At 34.2% G+C, this 22535-nt stretch overlaps 1 protein-coding gene across 8 annotated transcripts in view; it reads right to left on the reverse strand.

The window, feature by feature from the left end:
* The window catches only part of ERBB4 (erb-b2 receptor tyrosine kinase 4), a 1163457-nt gene that overhangs the window by 41586 nt on the left and 1099336 nt on the right, over positions 1-22535 (reverse strand). For all 8 annotated transcript variants that reach the window (XM_001146866.7, XM_516067.8, XM_003309455.6 and 5 more), the window contains 5 exons: positions 13162-13317; positions 10654-10729; positions 6407-6553; positions 4281-4378; positions 2742-2912 (listed from right to left, as the gene is read on the reverse strand). In XM_001146866.7, coding sequence (XP_001146866.3) covers positions 2742-2912; positions 4281-4378; positions 6407-6553; positions 10654-10729; positions 13162-13317 — 648 coding nt within the window. The remainder of the gene's footprint in view (positions 1-2741; positions 2913-4280; positions 4379-6406; positions 6554-10653; positions 10730-13161; positions 13318-22535) is intronic.

Genomic DNA, 22535 nt, shown 5'->3' on the forward strand with positions numbered 1-22535 from the left:
AAAAAATTACTTCTGTCTTTATTTGATATTAGAACACATCAGCAGAAATAATTTTCTGGCCAAGCAGTAATTGCATCAACAAGCTTTTCATAGATAGTGGGTAGAGCACCTTATAAGAAAGTGTGATTATTTATGATATATGATATTGACAAGGAAAAAGGTAAAAATGGAAATGGTAAAAATGAAAAGTGAAATTGATGATTCTAAAAGTAGAGTAATAAAGTTTGTTTACCTGGCATTATAAATACTCTGCAATTTTTTTAAAGTTAATTGCCTAACACTCATACAAGATAGGCAATATTGCATTTAGAAAATGAGGAAACAAAGTCATAGAGATATTCAGAACATTACCTAAAGTTTCTTAATTAGTGCGCAGTGGAGCCTATATTTTCAAAATGCATTATTTTTTTTTTTTTTTGGTTTCAATGTCTATCACATATGCTTAAGAAATATTTGATCAAAATTCACTTTTAAGATGTTCCCTTAGCATGTTATTTAGCCACCAAACTTAAAATGGAAGTAATTTGTTTTCTAATTTAGCCAAACTTAAAATGGAAGTAATTTGTTTTCTAATTCAGCCATGTAGGAAAGAAAGGAGGAACATGGCATTTGTACATATTAGAAATTTCCGTAAAAGTTATGTAAAGCCAGACTGAAAACTATTAGGACAATATAGATGACAAATAAAGCTTTTTAAACGCCTGAACATAAAATGATATTTAAGCACAATTTCTTTTCCAAGGACTGACAAAGTAAAAAGAAATCTACAGGTAACATTGTTTTATAATGTGGAATAAGAAATGGTGGCTAAAGGTCAAATAAGTCCACGGGTGATTTAGACTTTGTCTCAATAATTCCATCTAGCTAGCTCAAACCTTTATTAAGAATTTCTTGCACTGAGAATTATAAATTAAAATGAACAAAAAGCTGAAATGTAAGAATTCTTATAAAAAGAAAAAGATTTATAGCATTACAAGCTAAGAAAAACTATTTTTTTTGAAATTTCACTGTTGTAACCAGAAGTAATGAATTTGTCGCTTAAAATTATAAATACAAGAGTATATAATTTGATCATTTTGCAAAGTGTACAGAGATCCTCCTTTGTACACCTTAACCGCTTTCTTCCCCTCTCATAAGCAAAAGACTGATTATTCATTACCTATCCATTGATCTAATTTTTAAAACTTTTAGTTATCTACTCCCCATTGGGCATGTGATAAAGTTTTCAGTTTGTACTATAATATTTTTTTAATAGAAAAGAAAAAATAATTGAGGTCTCCATCTTTGTCTCTTTCCATATCAGATCTTCTAAATGGAGGTAGATGAGTAAAAGCTGTACAGCAGATTTGAGATGCATTTTATAAGAAAACCACCTGGGAAATTTCCCAAACAAGACAAGTCCCAGACTCTAATCACATCATGGAAATAACATGCTTCAGGAACTTTGAAGCAAAACTACAGTGTAGTAGGCAGATATCTAGATTACATTATTCCTCTCTTCCACTGACTAGCTGTGTGACACCAGTCATATCACCTGGATTCTCTGTGGCAAGTTTCTTCCTTTGAAAGAAGGGGATGATAATAATAGAACCTCATGAAGTTGGTTTAAGGATTAAGGAGGTTAACATATATGTGTTGAATAGTAAACACCAGGGGAATATTACTTATTACAATCAATATGAAATAAAGCAAATTATGTTAGATAATGAGCAGCAAGTTGAAAATATTCTTATCTTATGGCTATGGTCAAGAGAAATCAGATGCTGTCGGTTCTACTAGCTATGATAATGTTCTTAGATAAAGAAGGAGATTAAGAGAAAAGAATTATCTTCTAGAAAAAATTAAGCATCATGTTTATTTCTTATCAATGGAAGAAATTGATTACAGACACAAATTTACTACTTCTTCATGCTCCGTACTGGTCAGTGAATGCTGGATTACAGCACTTATTATGCAGTCCCTCTATCTGTATGATTCTTTGATTAAGGTGGTCACTTCTTGAAAGCAGAAGTTGTATCAAAATTCTTTGAGTCTTAAATGTATACTAATGCTTCACATACAGTGGTACTCAATATATGTTGAATGTATGAGGAATGAATTTATAAAAATAAATGCATGGATTTGACAGCTTTCAAAGAAAGAATGGAATTCATATAGAGTAGGTTTAACATTTAAAATGTAAAGTGTTTTCAGAAACTTCTTTCAAAACTTAAATCTACTTCTCAGCAGCCTTTTCGATATGATTAGGTTCAAAGGACTAAACGGTTTTCTGTGTTTCTACTTCAACTTGACAGAAAATATTTAATTTTTCTTAAATAAGTGAAAGAGATTTATACGTGTATTACTTCTTGACTAATACATCATAATATCTTTTTAAGAAAGAAAAGTAGAAAGCCTACTTGGTAGGAATTTTCATTTACTTATATACACATAATGGTTTTATTAGTTGGAATTGTTTTTTAAAGTTAAGATTTGTTTTAAATAAATTAAGATGAGGAAAATGTTTTGCTTCTGAAATCTTGAAGGTATTTCAGGGTACATGTTGTATTGTCCATGCTTGTCTTCCAAAATTAACTATATATGGCAAGATTGGCACATCTTTTGTGGGTATGGTATATTTTTAATCTAGGCATCACATTGATTTGAGCTATATAATTATTTTGAAATGTTAGTGCTTATGAATTATTACATGATTTTATATCTCAGAAAGAATATGATATCTGTATATAATTATTTCTTACCCTATTCGAGTCAATTCTTGCTCTGGAAGTATAGATGGGAGGTGGGATGTTGAAAGCCTGAGGGACCAAGTACTCCTCAGCATCCATCATATCTTCCAAATCCTCTTCATCCAAGAGATTCTGAAAGAACTTGCTGTCATTTGGACTGGGAAGCTTCATACGATCATCACCCTAAAAGATTGCCCATCAGACACAAATATGATTCTTTCTTATCTTAAATATGTGGTCTCTGTAATAAATTTATGTAATATCATAACAAATGGTTGAAAAATTCATACACACGTTTTAAAAAAACAAGTCTTTAGCACAACCACCGGCCATTAAGAAACCTATAACATGCTTAGAAATGATAGGGCCAGGTAAACAAACTTTATACAAGGAGAATATGATAAATGCCATTAGAGAATAATAAAGCAAAATCAAAAGATGTTTATAGGGAGGTAAAATCAATTTCAGGTCTGAAAATAATTATTCATTGCCCAGATAGTGTATGGGTTGCAACTTTAAGAATAAACAATAAAAGGTGATCAATTTATCAACGTTTATTTTATTTGGTTGGTTTGATGCTGTAGGATTATCAGGACCATAGGGTCTATACTTTATTCTATAGCATACTGGCTACATTATCAAAGTAGGGGCATTCAAAACTCACAGTGCAAGTGGCAAATAGAGTAAAGGAGTACGAGAAAGACACCAAAACCTTTGTTATGCTCTTCCTCACCTCGTCTATTTCTTAATTTTTGGAAACAATTTCAGTTCATGAAAACTAATTTTGAGGAAAAAATAAATGGAAATAAGTATCTTCTAAAACCTAGCTTTTATCTTTATGTCAGCCTGTCGATATGAAAACAAAGGCTACCTTGCTTTACTGAGGAAACATAATACACTCTAGTCCAAGGCCCGTTTGTTTAGAGTTTAGGTGAAAATAATCATAGAGAAATATACTATTATTTTTTAATTATCCAAGTCTATCTATTTTTCTAGTGTTAAATATAAAATATTTCTTTGGTTGGTTGATTAAAATGTGCATCAATTCATTTGAATTGAGTTATTGCTTAGATACTGCATATCTCTCCAAATAAAACAAAACATATTTTAAAATATTTTTGGGGAAATTAAATAATATACTGAAACTTTTGATTCACTGTCTTCAAGCATGGGCAAGATTAAAACAAAAATCTGTCTTCCTTTTGTTCTGAAAAAAGAAAATTATACTAATGAACATGACTTACACATAATGTTAATAAAATCAAGGTGCTAAAATAAGTGTCTGAGGGTTAAGACCTCTTTATGTATATGTATAATCATAATTATCTCTTCAGTAGCAGAGCCACTTGAATACTAAGGGAAGGTGCTAAAAGGTGGATCTGACATGAAATAAAAAGCTCTTTTCCATAAGTCATTTCACGTGATAATTCTGCTTAATTAATCAACATGTTTGTGGTCCTTTCCACAGTTCCAAAGTCCTGATACTACTACTCATTTTGCAGTGAGTTTGCCATTGACCTAGTCTTAAAGGCATAAGTCAAATGTACTCACCTGAATAACTAGGTATCTTTGAGGGTCTCGAGCCATCCTTGAAAACTCAGCAGCCAGTTCCTTAAATTTAGGTCTACTGTCAGCATCAATCATCCAACCTGGAAATTTACACAGTGAAAATGTCACTATATTCATAACTAGAAAGGAGTTGAAATTTAAATTTTGTGAAAATATGAGCAAAAGTTTGAAAAATGTTGTTTTAATCGTAATGATCTGAAAAAGAAAGCAAGCTAGTGAAAGAAAGGACTCAATTGGTAAGGCTTTATCGGTCTCTTTGTTGATATTCATAACTAAATGTAATGTACTGTAAAACAAAAGATAAATTTTTTCTCTGATGCGTATAAGATGTGACTGCAATATAAGTTATTATTTTGTATTAGGAGTGACATAGGAGAAAAGATTTGGTTACAATGCTTACACTGGTACAAAGGGGAAAAGAGGAGTTAAAAGCAACTTTCTTGTGCTACATTTGTCCTGGTGGACAAAAAAAAAAAAAAAAACAAACAAAAAACTAATGCAAAGTGATTGGTAATGCCTGTTCAGCAATAGACATTAGCTTATCTTAGTACTAGCTTGTCTAGTATAAAAATACTATCAGCAATTTTCAAGGTATGTATTCTTATTTAGCTGGGAGTCTAGATAAAGCAGACCTTATCTCTACAGGCTCTGTTTAGCTAATGAGATGACAAGAATAAAAGTACCAAGCTTTCCTTGATTTTCTTGACAAATTATCCTCTTCTTAGGTATTAAAACCCCGAAAGAAAGGTAAAATTCTCTATTAGGGAAAGTGTTTTCTTGGTTTTACATAATTTCATCAGAGCTAAATTCTGACGAGTTTAAATCATTTCCTATGCTAGTTACAGGATTAAATTACATAAGACGTGCCTGTTTTTAAACTTTCTTCCATAGATGTCTACCAAACAATATTTAATAGAATAAGGCTGTAAAGCTTGTTCCTTCCTTTTCCGGGAGTTCAGTTTTTATTCCTATTCTGGGAATTTTTTGGGTGTCATTTTATGTATGTATCATTAATGTCATCTGCTTTTTTTTCTCCCCAAACAAAGCTCAAATGCTCTGTATTCTATATGCATTCATTTGAAAAAATGCTTGCTAATGCCAAGATGCTAATGAGAAAACAGGTGTTTTTGAAACTATTGAAGCCAAAAAAGGTTAACCACAGTTGAGGTATCGGTTTCTCTCCAACTAAATATTGAGTAAATAGAACTATGCTTAGTGAAAAGGGCAGGCTGACCTGAACTGCGAAGAACATTTTTTATTTCCTCCCTCACTGTCAGAATGTATCACACATGTCATGAATATAAATCTGAGTAGGCCTGGGTCCAAAGTCTCTTATTAATAAGATGCTTATTCACCTTCACAAGTTTGTTTCTTTGCTAACCCCATGTAAATCAGAAGGGGAAAGCCTTAGATTATACAAGAGAGATTGCTGCATGTTAATCTCACTTAAATTAAGCCAGAAACTCCAGAGACTTCCTCAATTCTATTTAAATTGAGGGTCTGTGCTTCAAAAACACATTTATAATACATATGTGTCTGGGGCATAGGAAGAAAAAAGAAAAGTAAGAGTTTGATGTAAACAAATGATCAAATTGAAAAAAGTAAACATTTATAATCTTTTTAGCTCACTATAGATTCATTTCTTCCCACTTCCCACCCTGTCCTGCTAATTTGCTCCTGACTAAAACCAGTAGACCTATTTCTATTAAATTAATTTTTAAAACTGTCAGTTTCAAGCTTTTTTCCTTCATGTTTAGATCATTTATGTAGCCTGATATTTTCCCATAAAGGTCACTAATGTTATTACTAACATTCATGTTAGTAATGTTAGTAATAACATTATTGTGACTAATTACCTCTCTTTACGACAGGCAATTTGACTGTCATGGAGATTATAAGAATAAAAGAGTCATAATTTTGACTTCATAGCATGGAAGAGTATTACCTTATATTAATCATAGTCACAACAAAGAGGCGTTCATATGTTCCCTTCATAATTGTTTTTGAACTGTCGTATTTTTCAATACAGAGAAATGTACAGATTGAGTAATCTGTGCTATTACTTTACTAAGAATGATGATGGTGATAACATTATTTTGCAGTCTTACATTTGACCATGACCATGTAAACGTCAATAGTGCAGATGGGAGGCTGAGGCAAACGTTCTCCTTTCTCTAATAAATCAGGGATTTCTCGCGTTGGAATTCCATCATAGGGTTTTCCTCCAAAGGTCATCAGTTCCCATATAGTAACTCCTATATTGGAGAAAAAATTCTTACTTAAGCATATTAACAACATATTTTGAACAAACCAGCACTATACCAGTAGTAAAAGAATACTCCAGGTCAATCCAAATAAACACCAATCAATTAAAAAAAAAAAAAAGCTCCACAAATTCTTGCATCCATTATGAGAACCCCAATGTCAAAATCTTTGTGGGGGAATTCAATTTTCTTATTATTGTCTTGGAATTTCTAATGGATAGAAGAGACAATTTACAGTGGATGTCAGCATATAGAATCTGTTCCCCATTTCTGCCTATAGGTAACACTAATGTTTGCTGATCCAAGTTATATTTCACTATACCACGTTACAGTCCATAAAACAATTCATCTACTATATATACATATGTATTTATACATATGTATTCAGTACCAATAAATAAATATGCTTTTGCCAGTAAAATAAGATATTGACTAATTTTAAGATTAGCATCTTTGCTATAAAAGGCTTCCAGAATAATTACCTTATGTTACAATAAAGAATTGTGACTCTCTCTAACTTACACAAAGAAAACAGTTGAATAAAACATAGACTTCTTTAGCACATATGAGAGCCTGAGAGAGGAATGTTCCCTACGTAATATATAGTACATGTGAAGTAGTCACCAACAAAATTGTGAAGGGGATAGAAAGTAGTTTATTCTTTAGGTAATAAAATGGCTTTCTTGAATCACTGGGACATTGATTTTCTCTGCAAAAGCAAATACCCTAAATGGTAGCATGCAAACAGCCAGTTTTGGTGATAATGATGGTTCTGATTTCAGCAATGATATATACACTAAATATCTTTTTTGTAATGTAATGATCATATAATTTAAGATAATATTTTCTTAGGGATAAAGATTTTTAAGCTCAGAAATGGCTAGCTGGGCACAATAATATTACAAAGTGAATTTTGATTCATGTGTATATACAGTCATCTTTCAGTATAAAATCCATTAATTAGAGCTATGTTTTCTTTCCTATTGCCATCTGTAATGAATTATTTACTCAGGCTGAAGTATTTTTTAGTTTAGAACAGTTATCATTGACTGATAACAAAAATACAAAGCTTAAAATATAAAACTATGTGGAATTTAAAATTATTCTTTATAATAGGATATTAACTATTAATTACCTGATTTTTTTGGTTAATATTTACATCTTAGGATTTTAGGTATATTGTTAACATGTACCTAGTGACAATTTAATTGACTGATTGTTATTACATCTTTAATTTTGTATATTAAGGAGTAGCTCCTAAAATCTATCATAAAAATTTTCTATGAGGCAGGCTGCAACAAGTTAAGTGGATGACTGTTCATCTCTAGATAGTCATACTTACAGAATATATATATATATTTTATATTTTAGAATATTTTATATTTACAATATTTTATATTTTAGAATTATCTATTTTATATTTTAGACAGGGTCTCAATCTGTCACTCAGAATGGAATGAAGAGGCATGATCACAGCTCACTGCACCCTCAACTTCCCCAGGCTCACATGATCTTTTCACCTCAGCTTCCTGAGTAGCTGGGACTACAGGCATGAGCCACCATGCCTGGCTGATTTTTGTATTTTTTAGTAGATAAAGGGTTTCAGCATGTTGCCCAGGCTGGTCTCAAACTCCTGGGTTTGAGCCATCTGCCCACATCGGCCTCCCTAGATGCTAGGATTACAAGCAGGAGACACCGTGCGGGGCCTAGAATATATATTTAAGGAGAACACTTTATTAACTTAGGTAGGTAGTTATAAAAGATAGAGTAGATACTCTCACATTTCTAGCAGAACTCCCAACATAAGCAAGATACAAAGCAACTGTAAATCAAAATAATAGAAAATATAAGAAACAGCAACATATAAATACAAAAACAAAAGCCAAAATATAAAAAACTCTACTTCTTCTGATAATAATCCAATTATATCTTTGTAAAGGTGATGACAAGATAGGGTTAGAAAAGGATGGTTTCATGCAAAAGAACAATATCAGGAAAGCCAAAACAAAACATCCTCAAATTTTACTTGCAATTCCTTTATCTTAAGATGTATATCACAGCCAGTGCTTATTTTGTAAAAATAAAAATGCACCTAGTGAGAATTTTCCATAAAGGTGCACTGTAAACAAGGTTATGCAACTTTCTCTGCCTTTTGCAATCAACTATGATATATCACAACATTTTTTAAGTGCCTTATGAATATGGGTTGATGACCTGGGCTGTGTTTCAAAACAGAGTACTACCTATCTATTTATTTATTTTGGCTGAACAGTTCCTGGGATTTTGCAACTCAACATGAAGAAAAATGTTACAGCCTGAGTAACAAGATTTTCCCCAAAAGACAAATTTTACTATTAAAAATATGACTGTTCTGCCAAGTTTATATATATCTTGAGCTAATTTAAATTTGCCTTCAGGAGACTGCCATATTTGATTTAGGGAATTATAAGTAGAAAGAAAAAGAAAAAAGTATATACGTATATAAAATATACTATATGATATAATATATAAATCTGACATATATTCTATAAACCTATCTATATCATGTAATGTATAAATGCTAATCTACATGCTAATCTGTATCATATAATATATAAAGTTATCATAGAATACATGCAATAGATGTTTTTCTATACACTTCTTACAATAGTTTAGCAAGTAAGTTTTGTCAAGCATTTCCACTACATTTGTCTATACCTCAGACACACGACATTTTCTATTTCTAAGCTGAGTAAAATAAACACATGAAACCTTCATGAAAATTTTACCACCTCCTATGGCATACATATGTGGAAGGAATAACCCACTTGATTGAAATGTCTTAAATACTTTTTTAAAGATAGTTAATTTTTTCCTAGATAAGAATTCTAAGTTCTTCAGTGATTGAATGGTTTATATCTTTTTTTTTCCAACAACAATGCAAAAAAGGTAAAACTTTTTTTTAAGCTTAAGTTTGAGTAAAATAAATTGTACCATACATTTAAATCTCACCACCACCCTTTTATTTAAGTGGGCATTATGCTTTTTATTTGTAAGAAATGCTAATTTTATATGATATATTTAAACTTAGAAACGTGTTGACTCCTTCTTGGTAATACCGGACTTACTTAAATTTTAAGTAGCCAGACAGATGCTAAATAGCTCATCTTAACAATTAAGTTAAACACAATAAAATAAATGTTCTAATTATAAATATTACTCTTTTCCAGTTCATATTATTCACTCTGTAACATTTCTGTAACTCCACAAGTAGTTTGTAAATTAAAATTAATGTTGTAATTAGCAATCTTCTCTTTTACCATGTTCATTGCTCTAACTTACTGCTGTCAGTAATTTTTCTTTGTTATGACAATAATCTGTTTTCTACTATAGAACGTAAATTCTCACATGCAAGAAACCCACAAAAAAGTTGGTTTTGTTTTTGTTTGAATATTTACTGTATTCAGAGTTATGTTTTTGAAAGTTACTTAAAATTAACACCATGAAATTCTATGAAATTGTCCCTAAACTAAAATTGGCTGATTTTTTTTTTCTGTCAAAATGATCAGGCAAGTTCCTACAAAATCACAGCTTATGGAAAACATCTTAGCAGAAATATTAGTATATTACATTGTAATAAACCAGGAAAAAAAACAAAAAAACAGAAAAAGGCAGATAGCAATGCTAGTTAGAATATTTTGTTGTTCTTCAATGGGAACACATGGACACAGGGAGGAGAACATCACACGTCCGGGCCTGTCGGTGGATGGAGGGCAAGGGGAGGGAGGAGAGCATTAGGACAAATACCTAATGCATGCGGGGCTTAAAACCTAGATGACGGGTTGATAGGTACAGCAAACCACCATGCCACATGTATACCTATGCAACAAACCTGCAGATTCTGCATGTGTATCCCAGAACTTAAAATAAAATAAAATAGAATATTTTGGTTTTTTTTTTCATTGAGAAAGCAAAGAGTTAACTCCTTTAGGAAATTAGGCTTATAAATAGGTATTTATAACACAACAAAATAATTTAGCTTAAGATATTTCACATGAACTTAACATATGTATTTTTGCTTTACAAGCTTTAATTCACAAAGATTTATTTACCATAGCTCCAAACGTCACTCTGATGGGTGAATTTCCTGTAATGTATACACTCCAGAGCCATCCATTTAATTGGCATCTATAGAGAAGTAAGAAGTAAAAGTTTTAAAATTACATTAAAAATTCATTTCTATATGTATTTCCTAAATGTGAGTCTCTGAGCTGGCCTTAATCATATTTTTTTATTATGTATGTATAGATATAACTATAACTATAAATATATGTTAATTTATAAAATACATAAAGTGAATTAATCTAAAGATGTACTATACTTATTCATTTTTTATTTTATTTATTTTTTGAGACAGGGTCTCACTCTGTCACCCAGGCTAAAGTGCAATGCCACAATCTCAGCTCACTGCAATCTCTGCCTACCAGGCTCAAGTGATCCTCCTACCTTAGCCTCTGAGTAGCTGGGACCATAGGGGTGCGCCACCATGCCTGGCTAATTTTTGCATTTTTTTAGAGATGATCATCATGTTGCCCAGGCTAGCCTAGAACTCCTGAGCTCAAGTGATCTGCCTGCTTTGACCTCCCAAAATGCTGGGATTACATACGTGAGCCACCCTGCTCGGTCATACTTATTTTTTTTTTAAAAAAAGCTTTATAAACAATTAAAGGTAAAAATAATTAAGTGGGGATAACTTTCTATAGTTCTTAATTAACATTCAGTAATTAAGTTGCTAGTAAATATTATGATTTATAATATTAAATCTAAACATCTAATACACATGCTTCTAAAAATGTGTTTATAGTTTTTTCTCAAAAAATGAGATTTGTTATACTTTCAGTTATCCCTTTTCACCCTCAGACACATTTTGGGCCACCAGTACAATGGACTCTTTCTATACTTGCCCCCTCCCTTCTCCTCTCATATAATTTGGCCACTAAAACGCCTAAAATCATGAATTCCAAAGTTAGCCTTGCTTTGTTTTCCAGCTTCAAATGACCCCTCTCATCTTGGTTAGCCAGTATTGAAAATATGTACCATTTTCAAAATAGGAACTATATAAAAGAATGTGAAAGGATCAGCACAAATCTAGCATCACTACAAGAAAAACAACTCAACCCACATATCCTGCTGATGATGGGTCAGCAGAATGAGTTTCAACTATGAAGGGCAGCATTATATAGCTGGGAATATAATTAGATTCTATGGAATAAAGAGAAACACTTCTACTTTGCAGTTGAAAGCTTAAAACTAAATAGGCCTTTGAAATCATGAGGTTGGCTGCTCACCAAGGTGACACCAAGGTAACTCTATGACAGAATCATGGTATTCAGTGAAAGGGAAGAGAAGACACATTGAAAGTAATTTCCCTATGGGCAAGGAGTTAGCAGACTTTATGGACTACGGACATTGTGTTAAAGAAGTAAGTTTAAATCACAGGTAGCTTGATAAAGACTTACTAGTTACCAAGCATTTAAAGCTATAATGAATCTTGCTTTAGACAAATCTTATGTCTCAAATCTTATGTTCTCAAGACAAGTGAAGCCATGTGATTTATAGACTTCAACTTCTGTGCAGTCTTAGAGTGAATTTCAATGCTGTGGTCTCAGACTACTGCAATTTGGTAGTAAACAGGCAAAATAGGGTAGTTTTAAAATTTTTTGTGTTATTTTGCCTTGTGATAAAGTTAAGCATTTGGAAACCTATCATTGCAAAATATTTATAATATATATGTGGATGGCCCATATGATAAATAAGGCATATAATAAATATATTTATATGACATGAGAATAACTGGGTTTTTTTTTGTTGTTGTTAGTGTAAGCTTATAGGTCACCATAGGCTAAGATTGCAGTTGCTTATTTCATTTGGGCTGCCTGACCTTAGGTTTCACTAGGTGAAGCTAGAGGGACCTCCATATGAAGTCTAGTCCTAATAGTTTGGCCAAGAAAGTCAAGCTAAAGAGAGGGTTAATGAGGAAATACAAGACATGGGACTAAGGCATGGATTGAAACCATATAGTGGGTGAAAAAGTCAGGAACTCCGTTGTCAGGCAGAGGCTGAGACTAGAGGGTCAGAAAAGGTAGACGAGGCAGTGGCTCTGTTCAGGGTTCTTTGTAGTACCTAAACTTTTCTCTAATCGATGAGAGAGAATCTATGTTCTCTATAATAGTTAGTGCTATGGTCTTTAGATCAGTGGGACAATTTCTACAGCCATGTGTTTAAGTTTAATTTCTAGAAGCCCTAAGGATCCACCCACTTCCCATCACTGGACCTAACATGAAGGTCACCTGGGTACAGACATGCATCGTCTTATTTTAGCTACTTTTGAGAAACGGAAGCTGGTAATATATGGTATATATATGTGTGTGTATATATATATCATATATATATACACACACATATATATATACCCGGGGCAGGAGAAGAGGCAAATGGTAGAACCAAGGCTTAATAATCTCCTAAGCTTCAGGCTTATTGGTTTCTTGTATAAAATATAAGGAGATAAAAGGATATTATACTATATTTTCAAGCAAGATTGCTCTCAAAAAGATACCCACCTTTCCTCCATCAGCATTGTACTCTTTTTCATCTCCTTCCAAGAGTCTGGCTAGCCCAAAATCTGTGATTTTCACATGGTTTGGAGATTTCACTAAGACATTACGGGCTGCCAAATCCCGATGAACGAGTCGTCTTTCTTCCAGGTACATCATTCCCTGAAAAATATCAAGTTCCTTAATGATATTCAGTTAATGCCCAGGTTTTTCCATTTTTCTAAAAAGAAGTTTCTTAGCCTTCAGTTGGAAGTGCCTAATTTTTTAAGTGAAGCCAGAATCCTACAATATTTTCAAAATTAGAGAAAACCTGATTTGGGGGACAGCAAACCACAAACAGCTTTTGGTGTTTTCTCCCTAAAGTCCTATGAGACAAAAGAATTACTTTCACATGAGCTAAATGTTAGATCATTATTTTTCCAAGTGACTTGATATCCTTTTGCAAACTCTTTCTTTAGTGAGGTGTGCAGGTGTTGTAGTAAATAAGCTAACATATGCTTGGATTGACCCACATATTTGTAATCATTCCTTCTCAATAACTTCTGCTTCACGTCATCTTCCCCCTACACATCCAAACAAATACCTTTATCCATAATTTTTAGAAATATTTCATTTGAAGTTTAATGGTGCCAAAATCACCACTATAGATTCCATAGAGGCTGAAGAATTATACTATTCTTATTATACTATTATATTATACTATTCTTATTAATTATGCACAGAATGAAGTATATACCCTAGGAGTCTTACAAACCTGTAATTTTTAAGAAGACTTCTATGGTATCAGTAGTCATTATGAGAATCCATAGTGAAATTACATAGTTTGTAATGACACTGAAATTAGCCTTTAATATTTTACCTTTATAAAACATAGAGGGAAATTAAAAATAAAATTTGTTGGTGTTTAGCAGCAAGAGACATAGCTGGCTCTCCTCACAATACATCCATATGTAACAATATATAACACATGTTATGTATTAATATCTATACAAATTCAGAAAAAATAATCCAGAGGAGTAATAATTACTTTATTAATTGTACTTCAGTACTAGGTAAACTAAGGGTTGCTAAACATTATGTTTAACACAAGAACTTATGTAAAACTAAGGAAATAAACCTGAGGCCGAGATTAGAGTGAATATATTTTTGTTGAAGTTTTAGGGGAAATTCTATATTTGATGATTTTTGTGGTAAAATGATCACCATTTAAAAATAGATTAGAATTATTATAAAATGTTGAAGCATACTATCATGCCAATTGCAAATCAATGCTGTGGGCAGTTAACATTACAACTGCAGGACTTTGAAGGATTAATGGTTTCTAATATCAAAACAAAAGCTGTGGAAAACAGACACATAAATCACACAGGTCAAAAAATTATGAACCGTATACCTGGTGTAGTGTAAAGAGAAGATTACTTCAAACAGCATCATGAGCCAAACCCCATATAAATGCACATTAAACACAACCAGTGGGGATACTGCCTGATATGGTCTAATCACTCAACAGTGGGGTGACACTGTGTGTATTAGTGTTTTCTGAAATCAACTTACAACCGAGATTTATGGGACTTTTGCCCTCTCTCCTAAACAGTGCTTTGTGTTTGAGTACATTAAATTAGAAATTCCTATAATAAAGTACATCTGAGAACATATAGCTCTTATATGACTTAAAGGATCAAAAAAAAAAAAAACCAAATAAATGCATTGCCTTGGAGATAGAATATTTTCATATCTTCCCAAGTAATTCTATCTCTTTAAGAAATGTTCATGAAACATTCATTATTCTCTTTCTTATCACCTTCATATCAGAACATGGAATATATGTTGGCAACAGGTTAACACGTACTATATGCTGGACTATTTGCCAGATACTGAGAAGACAAAAAAGATTCAGATAAGGTCTGTATATTAAAGGAGAACAGAAGCTAATTAATAAAGTGGGCAGATAGGGAATAAAAACTTGAATGGACTGATGTGATACATGCAAGGCATTTAAAGAGAACTCTATTCTGAGGCCCTTAGGTAGTATAGCCTAGCAAGTGAGAGGAGAGACTTCAAAGCAGTACCAAGGCCTAAGTAAGGGTTGAATGATGTCTCCCAATTGGACAGAGTGAGGGTAAAACTGCAGGCAAACAGAACAAGCACAGGGGTAGCAGTACCATGGCGTACTTGCACCAAGATATGCAATTCTGTATTTTTAAAGCATAATGTATGAGGGAGGGACAGTGGTGAGCAGTGAAACTGAAAACAAAAGAAGAGGCAGGGTCCAAGAAGGGTCCCTTATATGTCATGGTAAAGAACTTAGACTTTTGTATTTCATGCAGTATACAATTAGGTGATGTGGAAGTTGTTTTAAAAAGGGGAGTGAGGCTGGGCGCGGTGGCTCACGCCTGTAATACTGGCACTTTGGGAGGCCGAGGTGGGTGGATCACGAGGTCAGGAGATCGAGACCATCCTGGCTAACATGGCGAAACCCCGTCTCTACTAAAAATACAAAAAATTAGCCAGGTGTGGTGGTGGGCACCTGTAGTCCCAGCTACTCGGGAGGCTGAGGCAGGAGGATGGCGTGAACCTGGGAGGCTGAGCTTGCAGTGAGCTAAGATGGCGCCACTGCACTCCAGCCTGGACAACAGAGTGAGACTCTCAAAAAAAAAAAAGGGAGTGAGAGATTATTGTTGGATTCTTGAAAACACCACTCTGGTGTCAGTAGAGAGAATGGATTGGACATCAATGTAGCTGAAGGCAGGAGCCAGTGCCACAATACAGAAGCAAGGTGATGGGAGTGTAAAATAAAGGTTGCAATTTGGCAGTCCATGGACTACATCCATTTTTCAGATTTTTTTTTCTTTAGTCCCCACACTGGGCGGGGGTCAGTTATTCTCTGTAGCTGAGACCAACTGTACCCCAATGAGGGCAATCCGACCCCATTTTCCAAGATCCCTCCGCTCACTATTTCTTCCCAGGAGTTCTGCTTCCATCACTTACAACACTCGTCTGCTCCTACGTGTAAGAGTATCTGAACCTTCAACTAAACTAGGCCAGAAGGAATACTATGAAGAGGATAATATCAAGGAATATTTATAAAATAATCATCCTTAGTATTTGTTTGAACAATGAAGGAAGAGAATACACTGAGAACAATTTTGTTTTTAGACTTTTGTAATTTAGGTGGATAATGATCCCTTGAACCAAATATCATTCTAATAAAAATATCATTTTTATATTTCTTAAACTTATGCAGGAAGAGTGATATGTACTTTGCCAATGGGGAACTAAGGCACATTCACCAAAAAATTTAAAACTCTGCTATGATCTGAATGGTTTTATGTCCTTCCTCAAGTTCATGTGTTGAAATTCTAGCCCCCAAAGTGATGGTGTTAGGAGGTGGGGTCTTTGAAAAGTGATTAGGTCATGAGAATACAACCTCATGAATGATATTAGCAAACTTATAAAAGAGACCTTCGAGAGATCTGTTGCTTCCTCAGGCATGTGAGGTTATAGGAGCTATGAACAACTAGGAATCAGGTCCTCAGCTAGACACTAAATTTTCTTGCACCATTATCTGGGACTTCCCAGTCTCCAAAACTATGAGAAATAAAGTTCTGTTTATGGTATTTTGTTATAGCAGTCTGCACAGACCGACACTCTAATGACACACTCTACAATACAAGAAAAATTTCAAAAACTCTGAAAGTTCTTTGAAATTCTATACACAAAGCCTCAGCAAGTGATAGACTATCCTGAAGCTAAATACTATTTTTCCAGAAAAGGTACTTTCTTCAAAATAATGAGAAATCAATTTTAAAAAACTAGGTGACAGTCTCTAGACAGTTTCCCTCACCCACCTGACCATCACTAAAAGCAATAAGAACATAAGTATCTATATCATTACCAAACCATCAAAATACATGTTTATGGTTGCTTTGTAACTATGAAACATCATTATACAGATGCACGCTTTCAAATCATTACTTACTAAAGCCACCTTAGTCCTACTTTCACACTGAGAGTGTTGAATCATCTATGGATTGCTCAAAACAGTTTTCTCTACATCACAGTCATTAAATAGGATTTTCTTACTGGAAGCTCTCATTTGAGTCACACTCTGTGCTAGATTCCTTCAAAATGAAATAACTTCAAATTAGAGTGTCATGCAACTAAGGTGGCAGACAATTATTAGAAATAACAGTGACAAAAACAAACTGGATGAAGTCCGTGGAAGTTTCAAGATGAACAAATAAAGGTCATTCATTATGATGCTGTGTTTCATGGGTAAAGAAACCTCATACTCTGTGCTCTAGCAGTTCCCATATCCACGTCAGGCCAGCTTGAGTAAATTAGGAGAAGAATAATACTGACAGCAACCACAGTTGACACTGACCCAGTACTTAGAACACAGCGGTCATTAAAGTAAATGTTGCCACATTGGTTGGTTAACTTAATCCTGTGAGATGAACACTGTTGACGTATTTTAAATATGAGAAAACAAAGGCTAAGCGAGGTCAAGTTACTTGCTCCAAGTTATCTAATCAGGGATCCCCAACCCCTGGGCCATGGAGCAGCACTGGTCTGTGGCCTGTTTGTTAGGAACTGGGCTGCACAGCAGGAGGTGAGTGGCAGGCGAGCCAGCATAACTGCCAGAGCTCTGCCTCCTGTCAGATTAGCGGTGGCAGCATTAGATTCTCGTAGGAGGCTGAACCCAATTGTGAACTGTGCATGCGAGCGATCTAGATTGTGCACTCCTTATGAGAATCTAACTAACTAATGCCTGATGGTTTAAGGTAGAACAGTTTCATCCCAAAACTATCTCCCCTGCCGGGCCCCCACAAAAACAGTCCCTGGTGCCAAAAAGGTTGGGGACTGCTGATCTAACTAATGCATGGTAGAAGTTGGATTGAATCCCTTGCTGTGGCATTCTAAAGTCTACATTTTTAAGCCTATCTTCTCTCTTAATGGGTCACAGGGTTAGGTGGACATGGAGAAATTAATGAACATAGTGGTCATACAGTTTTGTTTTCTTTGTTTTTTTTTGAGACAAAAAAAGGTCTAGCTCTGTCATCCAGGCTGGAGTGCAGTGGCATGATCAGGGCTCACTGCAGCCTCAACCTCCTGGCCTCAAGCAATCCTCCTGCCTCAGACTTCCAAAGTGTTGGGATTACAGGCATGAGCCACTGCATCCAGCCACTTGAAGTCATATAGCTTTAAAAGGCACTAGTACTTTGGCAGAAAAAAAACTATTATCTGGTGTTTCTGTGAATTTCAGGACATAATGCAAGTGATTGACATTTTTTAATTTATATTTTAAACTCAGTTAAATTATAGCATCTTTTTGTAAGTTCACAGGAATTTGAATTGTGCAAACTACAGACTGTTCTTATTTTGGTCACAGAGAATGCAAGATGGTAGAGTGGGTAGGAGTGTAGATTCTGTGGTCAATTGCCTGTTTCAAACCCCAGCCCTGCCATGTTCTAGCCCTGTCACTCTGAGAAACTTATTTACTCTCTCTGTCATCACCTTCCTCTCCTCGTCTCTAAATGGGCATAACAGCACCTATCCTGCAGGTTGTTGTGAGGTAAATTAGCATATGCAAAGCACTTAAATAGCAATTGGCATATAGTAAGTGTAGAACATGGAAACCTTTATTACTGCTCCATGGATAGCTATCAACAATCCTAGAATGCACAAGAATTACTTACCCTCCTTAACTTTAATTGCCTATTTCAGAAAATCTGTGAACCTCAGCTAATATATCACAATGGGTGTTTAGTAAGTGTTTGCAAATGATGATACATATACTTATAACTTACCCATCATGATTAATGTGTGAATACAATTTCAGAATTATTACTATTCAAAGTATTATTTTAACAATAATTCACCCGAAGATGCTGTCATATAAGAAGAAAGAAAAATTAGGAGACATATTAAAAGATTTGGTGCCCTCTATAAATACATCACTGACTCAAGAATTTAGTGAAGATAAAGGTCACGAATAAAACAGATCTAAAAGGTTCAGTGCTGTAGAATGCTTTCTGTGGGTTAATAATGCTTTCTATGGGTTAATAAAATAGATTTTCTATACCAAGATAACTGCCACTTATTACACACCATGGAGGGGAGTTTTTGAAAGAAGTATTTTAGGGTTATTTTGTCTACTTCCTGATCCAAATGCCACAAGTCTGATTTTACCGAAACTATTCAGAATTTACCATTACCTGAACTATTCATAATCTGACTATTTTTTATACCTTCTCTGTAAGCCCTAGTAAGTTTTCAAAGAATGCATACTTAGTTCATGTTTTGCTCATAGCTCTTAAAATGTGTAATCATAGTAAATACAAGCTAACCAGAGAAAGTCAAATTGTATGCTTGATTTTCAGAAATGAACTTTGATATAAAATCCAAGGAAAATTGTATTAGAATTGAATTTAACATTTTAATCTCTGGTTAGAATCAACTCATATAAACTGCTTATGGAAAAGAACAGAGAATGACTTAATTTTCAAATAATGGTATTGACAAAAACCTAGCCATGACCTTCTTTTCAATCTTATGATATGTGAGTCACAACAATCTGGCAAAAAGCATTATTTTTGTTTTAATTCAATGTGAAAATGTATTTTGCCCAGCTGCCGGAAGCTAAAGGAAGTCAAGAGAGACTGGACTATTTCTGACAATAAATATTTGCTTCTCGCATATTGGCCATGCGACAATTTCATCAAATACATGTGTGGAGCTAAAAATTTCAAGCTGCAGTCAGCTCTCACAGGCATTAATCTCCAGCATTAATCTCTAGAGTTAGTTAGCAAGAGAGCATTTTTTTTTCTGTTTTCATTCTAATAACCTGAAGCTTTCGTAATAACAGGAAGCTTCAGGAAACCTAATTTCAAATGAAAATATCTCCTTTTTTTCTACCTTTCCTTCTAAAAGCAATTCTATCCCTGGGGGAAAAAGAATCCAACTATAATGCTTACTATGGTTAGGGCTAGAGATATAAGCATGTTTAAGGAAAGAAAGGGATCTTTTTGGATGAAGTAACCGATTTTATCCAAATAGTGCATAAAGGGAATATAAGGAGGCTCAGTAATGGAATCAACTGAGTGACCTTTTTAACCAGCAGAAGCTGGTTCATGGCAGAATAGAAAGAACACAGAGCTGAGTGTTGTGAAACAGAAGTTTTGGACATATTGTTAACTAGGTTTATGACCACAGGTACTCATTTCACCTCTGCTATAAAAGTGATGGATTGGCCGAAATGATCTCTGAGGTTACTGCTAGCTTTAAATTTTTATTCCATGATAGATGAAACTGTAAAATATGTCTATCTGAAATATTAAATTGTGGGCCAATAATAGACACAGAGAACAGTAAAGAGGTAGAGTAGATGTCCCCCTTCAAATATTTAGTGAGAGTCGTGAATATGTTTTAGTAAAAATCATCTTAGTGCATCCTAATTTTAAAATCCAAAAACACTGGCTACTTACTAGCTATGTGATTTTGGTCAATTTATACAACATTTGTGTTTCACTTTCTTTATTTGTTAAATGGGGGTAATAATAGTATCTACTCTGAGGGTTGTCTTGAGGAGTCAATGGCTTAAAATTTAGAAAACACGTGAACATTCACTATTATAAGATACCATGTATTTTTAAAATAAATAAGCCCAAATTTATCTTATTAAAAATATAATTTGACCACTTTAAAGGCAGCCAATTGAAACACCTGTTGGTTACTCAGCACTGTTAGGTGCAATAGCTTCTCATTCTGCTTGTTCCTGAATGTTCTTACTATTATTCTATTCAGAGGAAGAAAAGCAGATTCATACGGCTGTCCTGAGCCAGCAGGGAGTTAACACTCATGGTTAATTCTCACACTTCCAACTGCAGCCATGATCTTCAAGAAGCCTGGTTAGGTTGCAGAGCTTAAGAACTTAGATTTTGGAATATTAAGGACAACCAAATTTCTGTCATTTTAATAATATATAATAAAAATTATTGTTTGCTGTTTATTTGAAATTTATTTTTCACAGATAGTCCTAATAATATATTTGAGTGTGTGTGTGTAAGCATGTGTGTGCATACACACTTGCATGTGGGAGATGCTGTGGTGGGCTGCCCAGAAACCTCTTTAGGACCTGGACATTCAGCTGGAAGTTTTGGCTGTTGATGATTCGTCTCAGCTTCCTCACTCGTAGGATATTGACACTCCAATGCTCTATCTATGCTGCAAAGAAAAATAGCTACTTCCTGGACAGACTTACAAAATTCTGGTGTTATGGTTCATTTACTCCAACCACAAACATGTATAGTGTGCCAGTTACTGATGCCAGGCAAATTTCAAGTTGTTGAAGACACAGTGAAATTCACAAATAGTTGGTTTTTAAAGTGCCTCCAAAGGCACCATCCCTTGGGGAATCCAGCAAAATTAAAGAGGCTTGTTTAAAAGCCTTCAACGTTTATTATGTGGAAGGAAGTGTTTTCACTGGATTCATAGAGCACCCATTTTCAAGATTACATTCAGTTTTGTGAGTTTCATATATGGCTTGTAAGCTACTGAGTATATTTTTATGTATACGGTCATATAGCATAATGGTTAAGATCATTGCTTTTGGAATCAAGCTGCCTGCAAGACAAATCTTAGTTCTGATAAGTTTTGTCGTGCACTAGGTATCACCTTTGGACAAGTTATTTTACCTCTCTGTACATCAATTTCCTTGTCTTAAAATAGGAGTACTAGCAGTAATACAGGTTTCACTGGGTTCTTGTCAGTTTCCATATACAAAGGATTTAGAACAGTCACTGACAAATTAATAAATGCAATTTAAAATCTGCAATCTTTATGATGGAATGTGGGAAAGCAAACCCTGCCACATTTAGGCTAAGCCCCAGATGTTGGTATTAGTCTCCCAGGGGTAGAGAAGGGGAAGACCATTTACAGATTCCTGAGGCCGACAGAGATAACAGGATTTTTTTTCTTGCTCCTTACATTTTCTTCAGAAGTTTCATTTACCACTCATGGCAAGCTTTTAAAACATCCATTTGAAGAACAGCCTCCTTGGGGCTTAAAAGCCTTCTTAAGAAAACCAAAAAATAAATAAATGAAATCAAAAACAAAAAAGTAAATTAAACAGCATGTGTGAAAAACCTCTGCTTTCTCACTACATTGTGAGTAAAAAGCTCATCTGCCTGCATCAAGAGAATATCAAGCATGCTACAGTTTTTCTCCCATTGATCTCTTGCCAATATGATTACAATAGGAGAAGCGAATCATGTAGTGTCCAAACTCTCACAGGGAGGTGTACTTAAAGTGCATTACTTCTAATCCTTAGGCAGCCAATCAATAAAGATGTGGTTTCCAATGAGAATGGAGATGTCTGT

Source organism: Pan troglodytes, chromosome 13 (genome assembly GCF_028858775.2).
Source record: "Pan troglodytes isolate AG18354 chromosome 13, NHGRI_mPanTro3-v2.0_pri, whole genome shotgun sequence".
In the NCBI taxonomy this organism is placed as follows: domain Eukaryota; kingdom Metazoa; phylum Chordata; class Mammalia; order Primates; family Hominidae; genus Pan; species Pan troglodytes.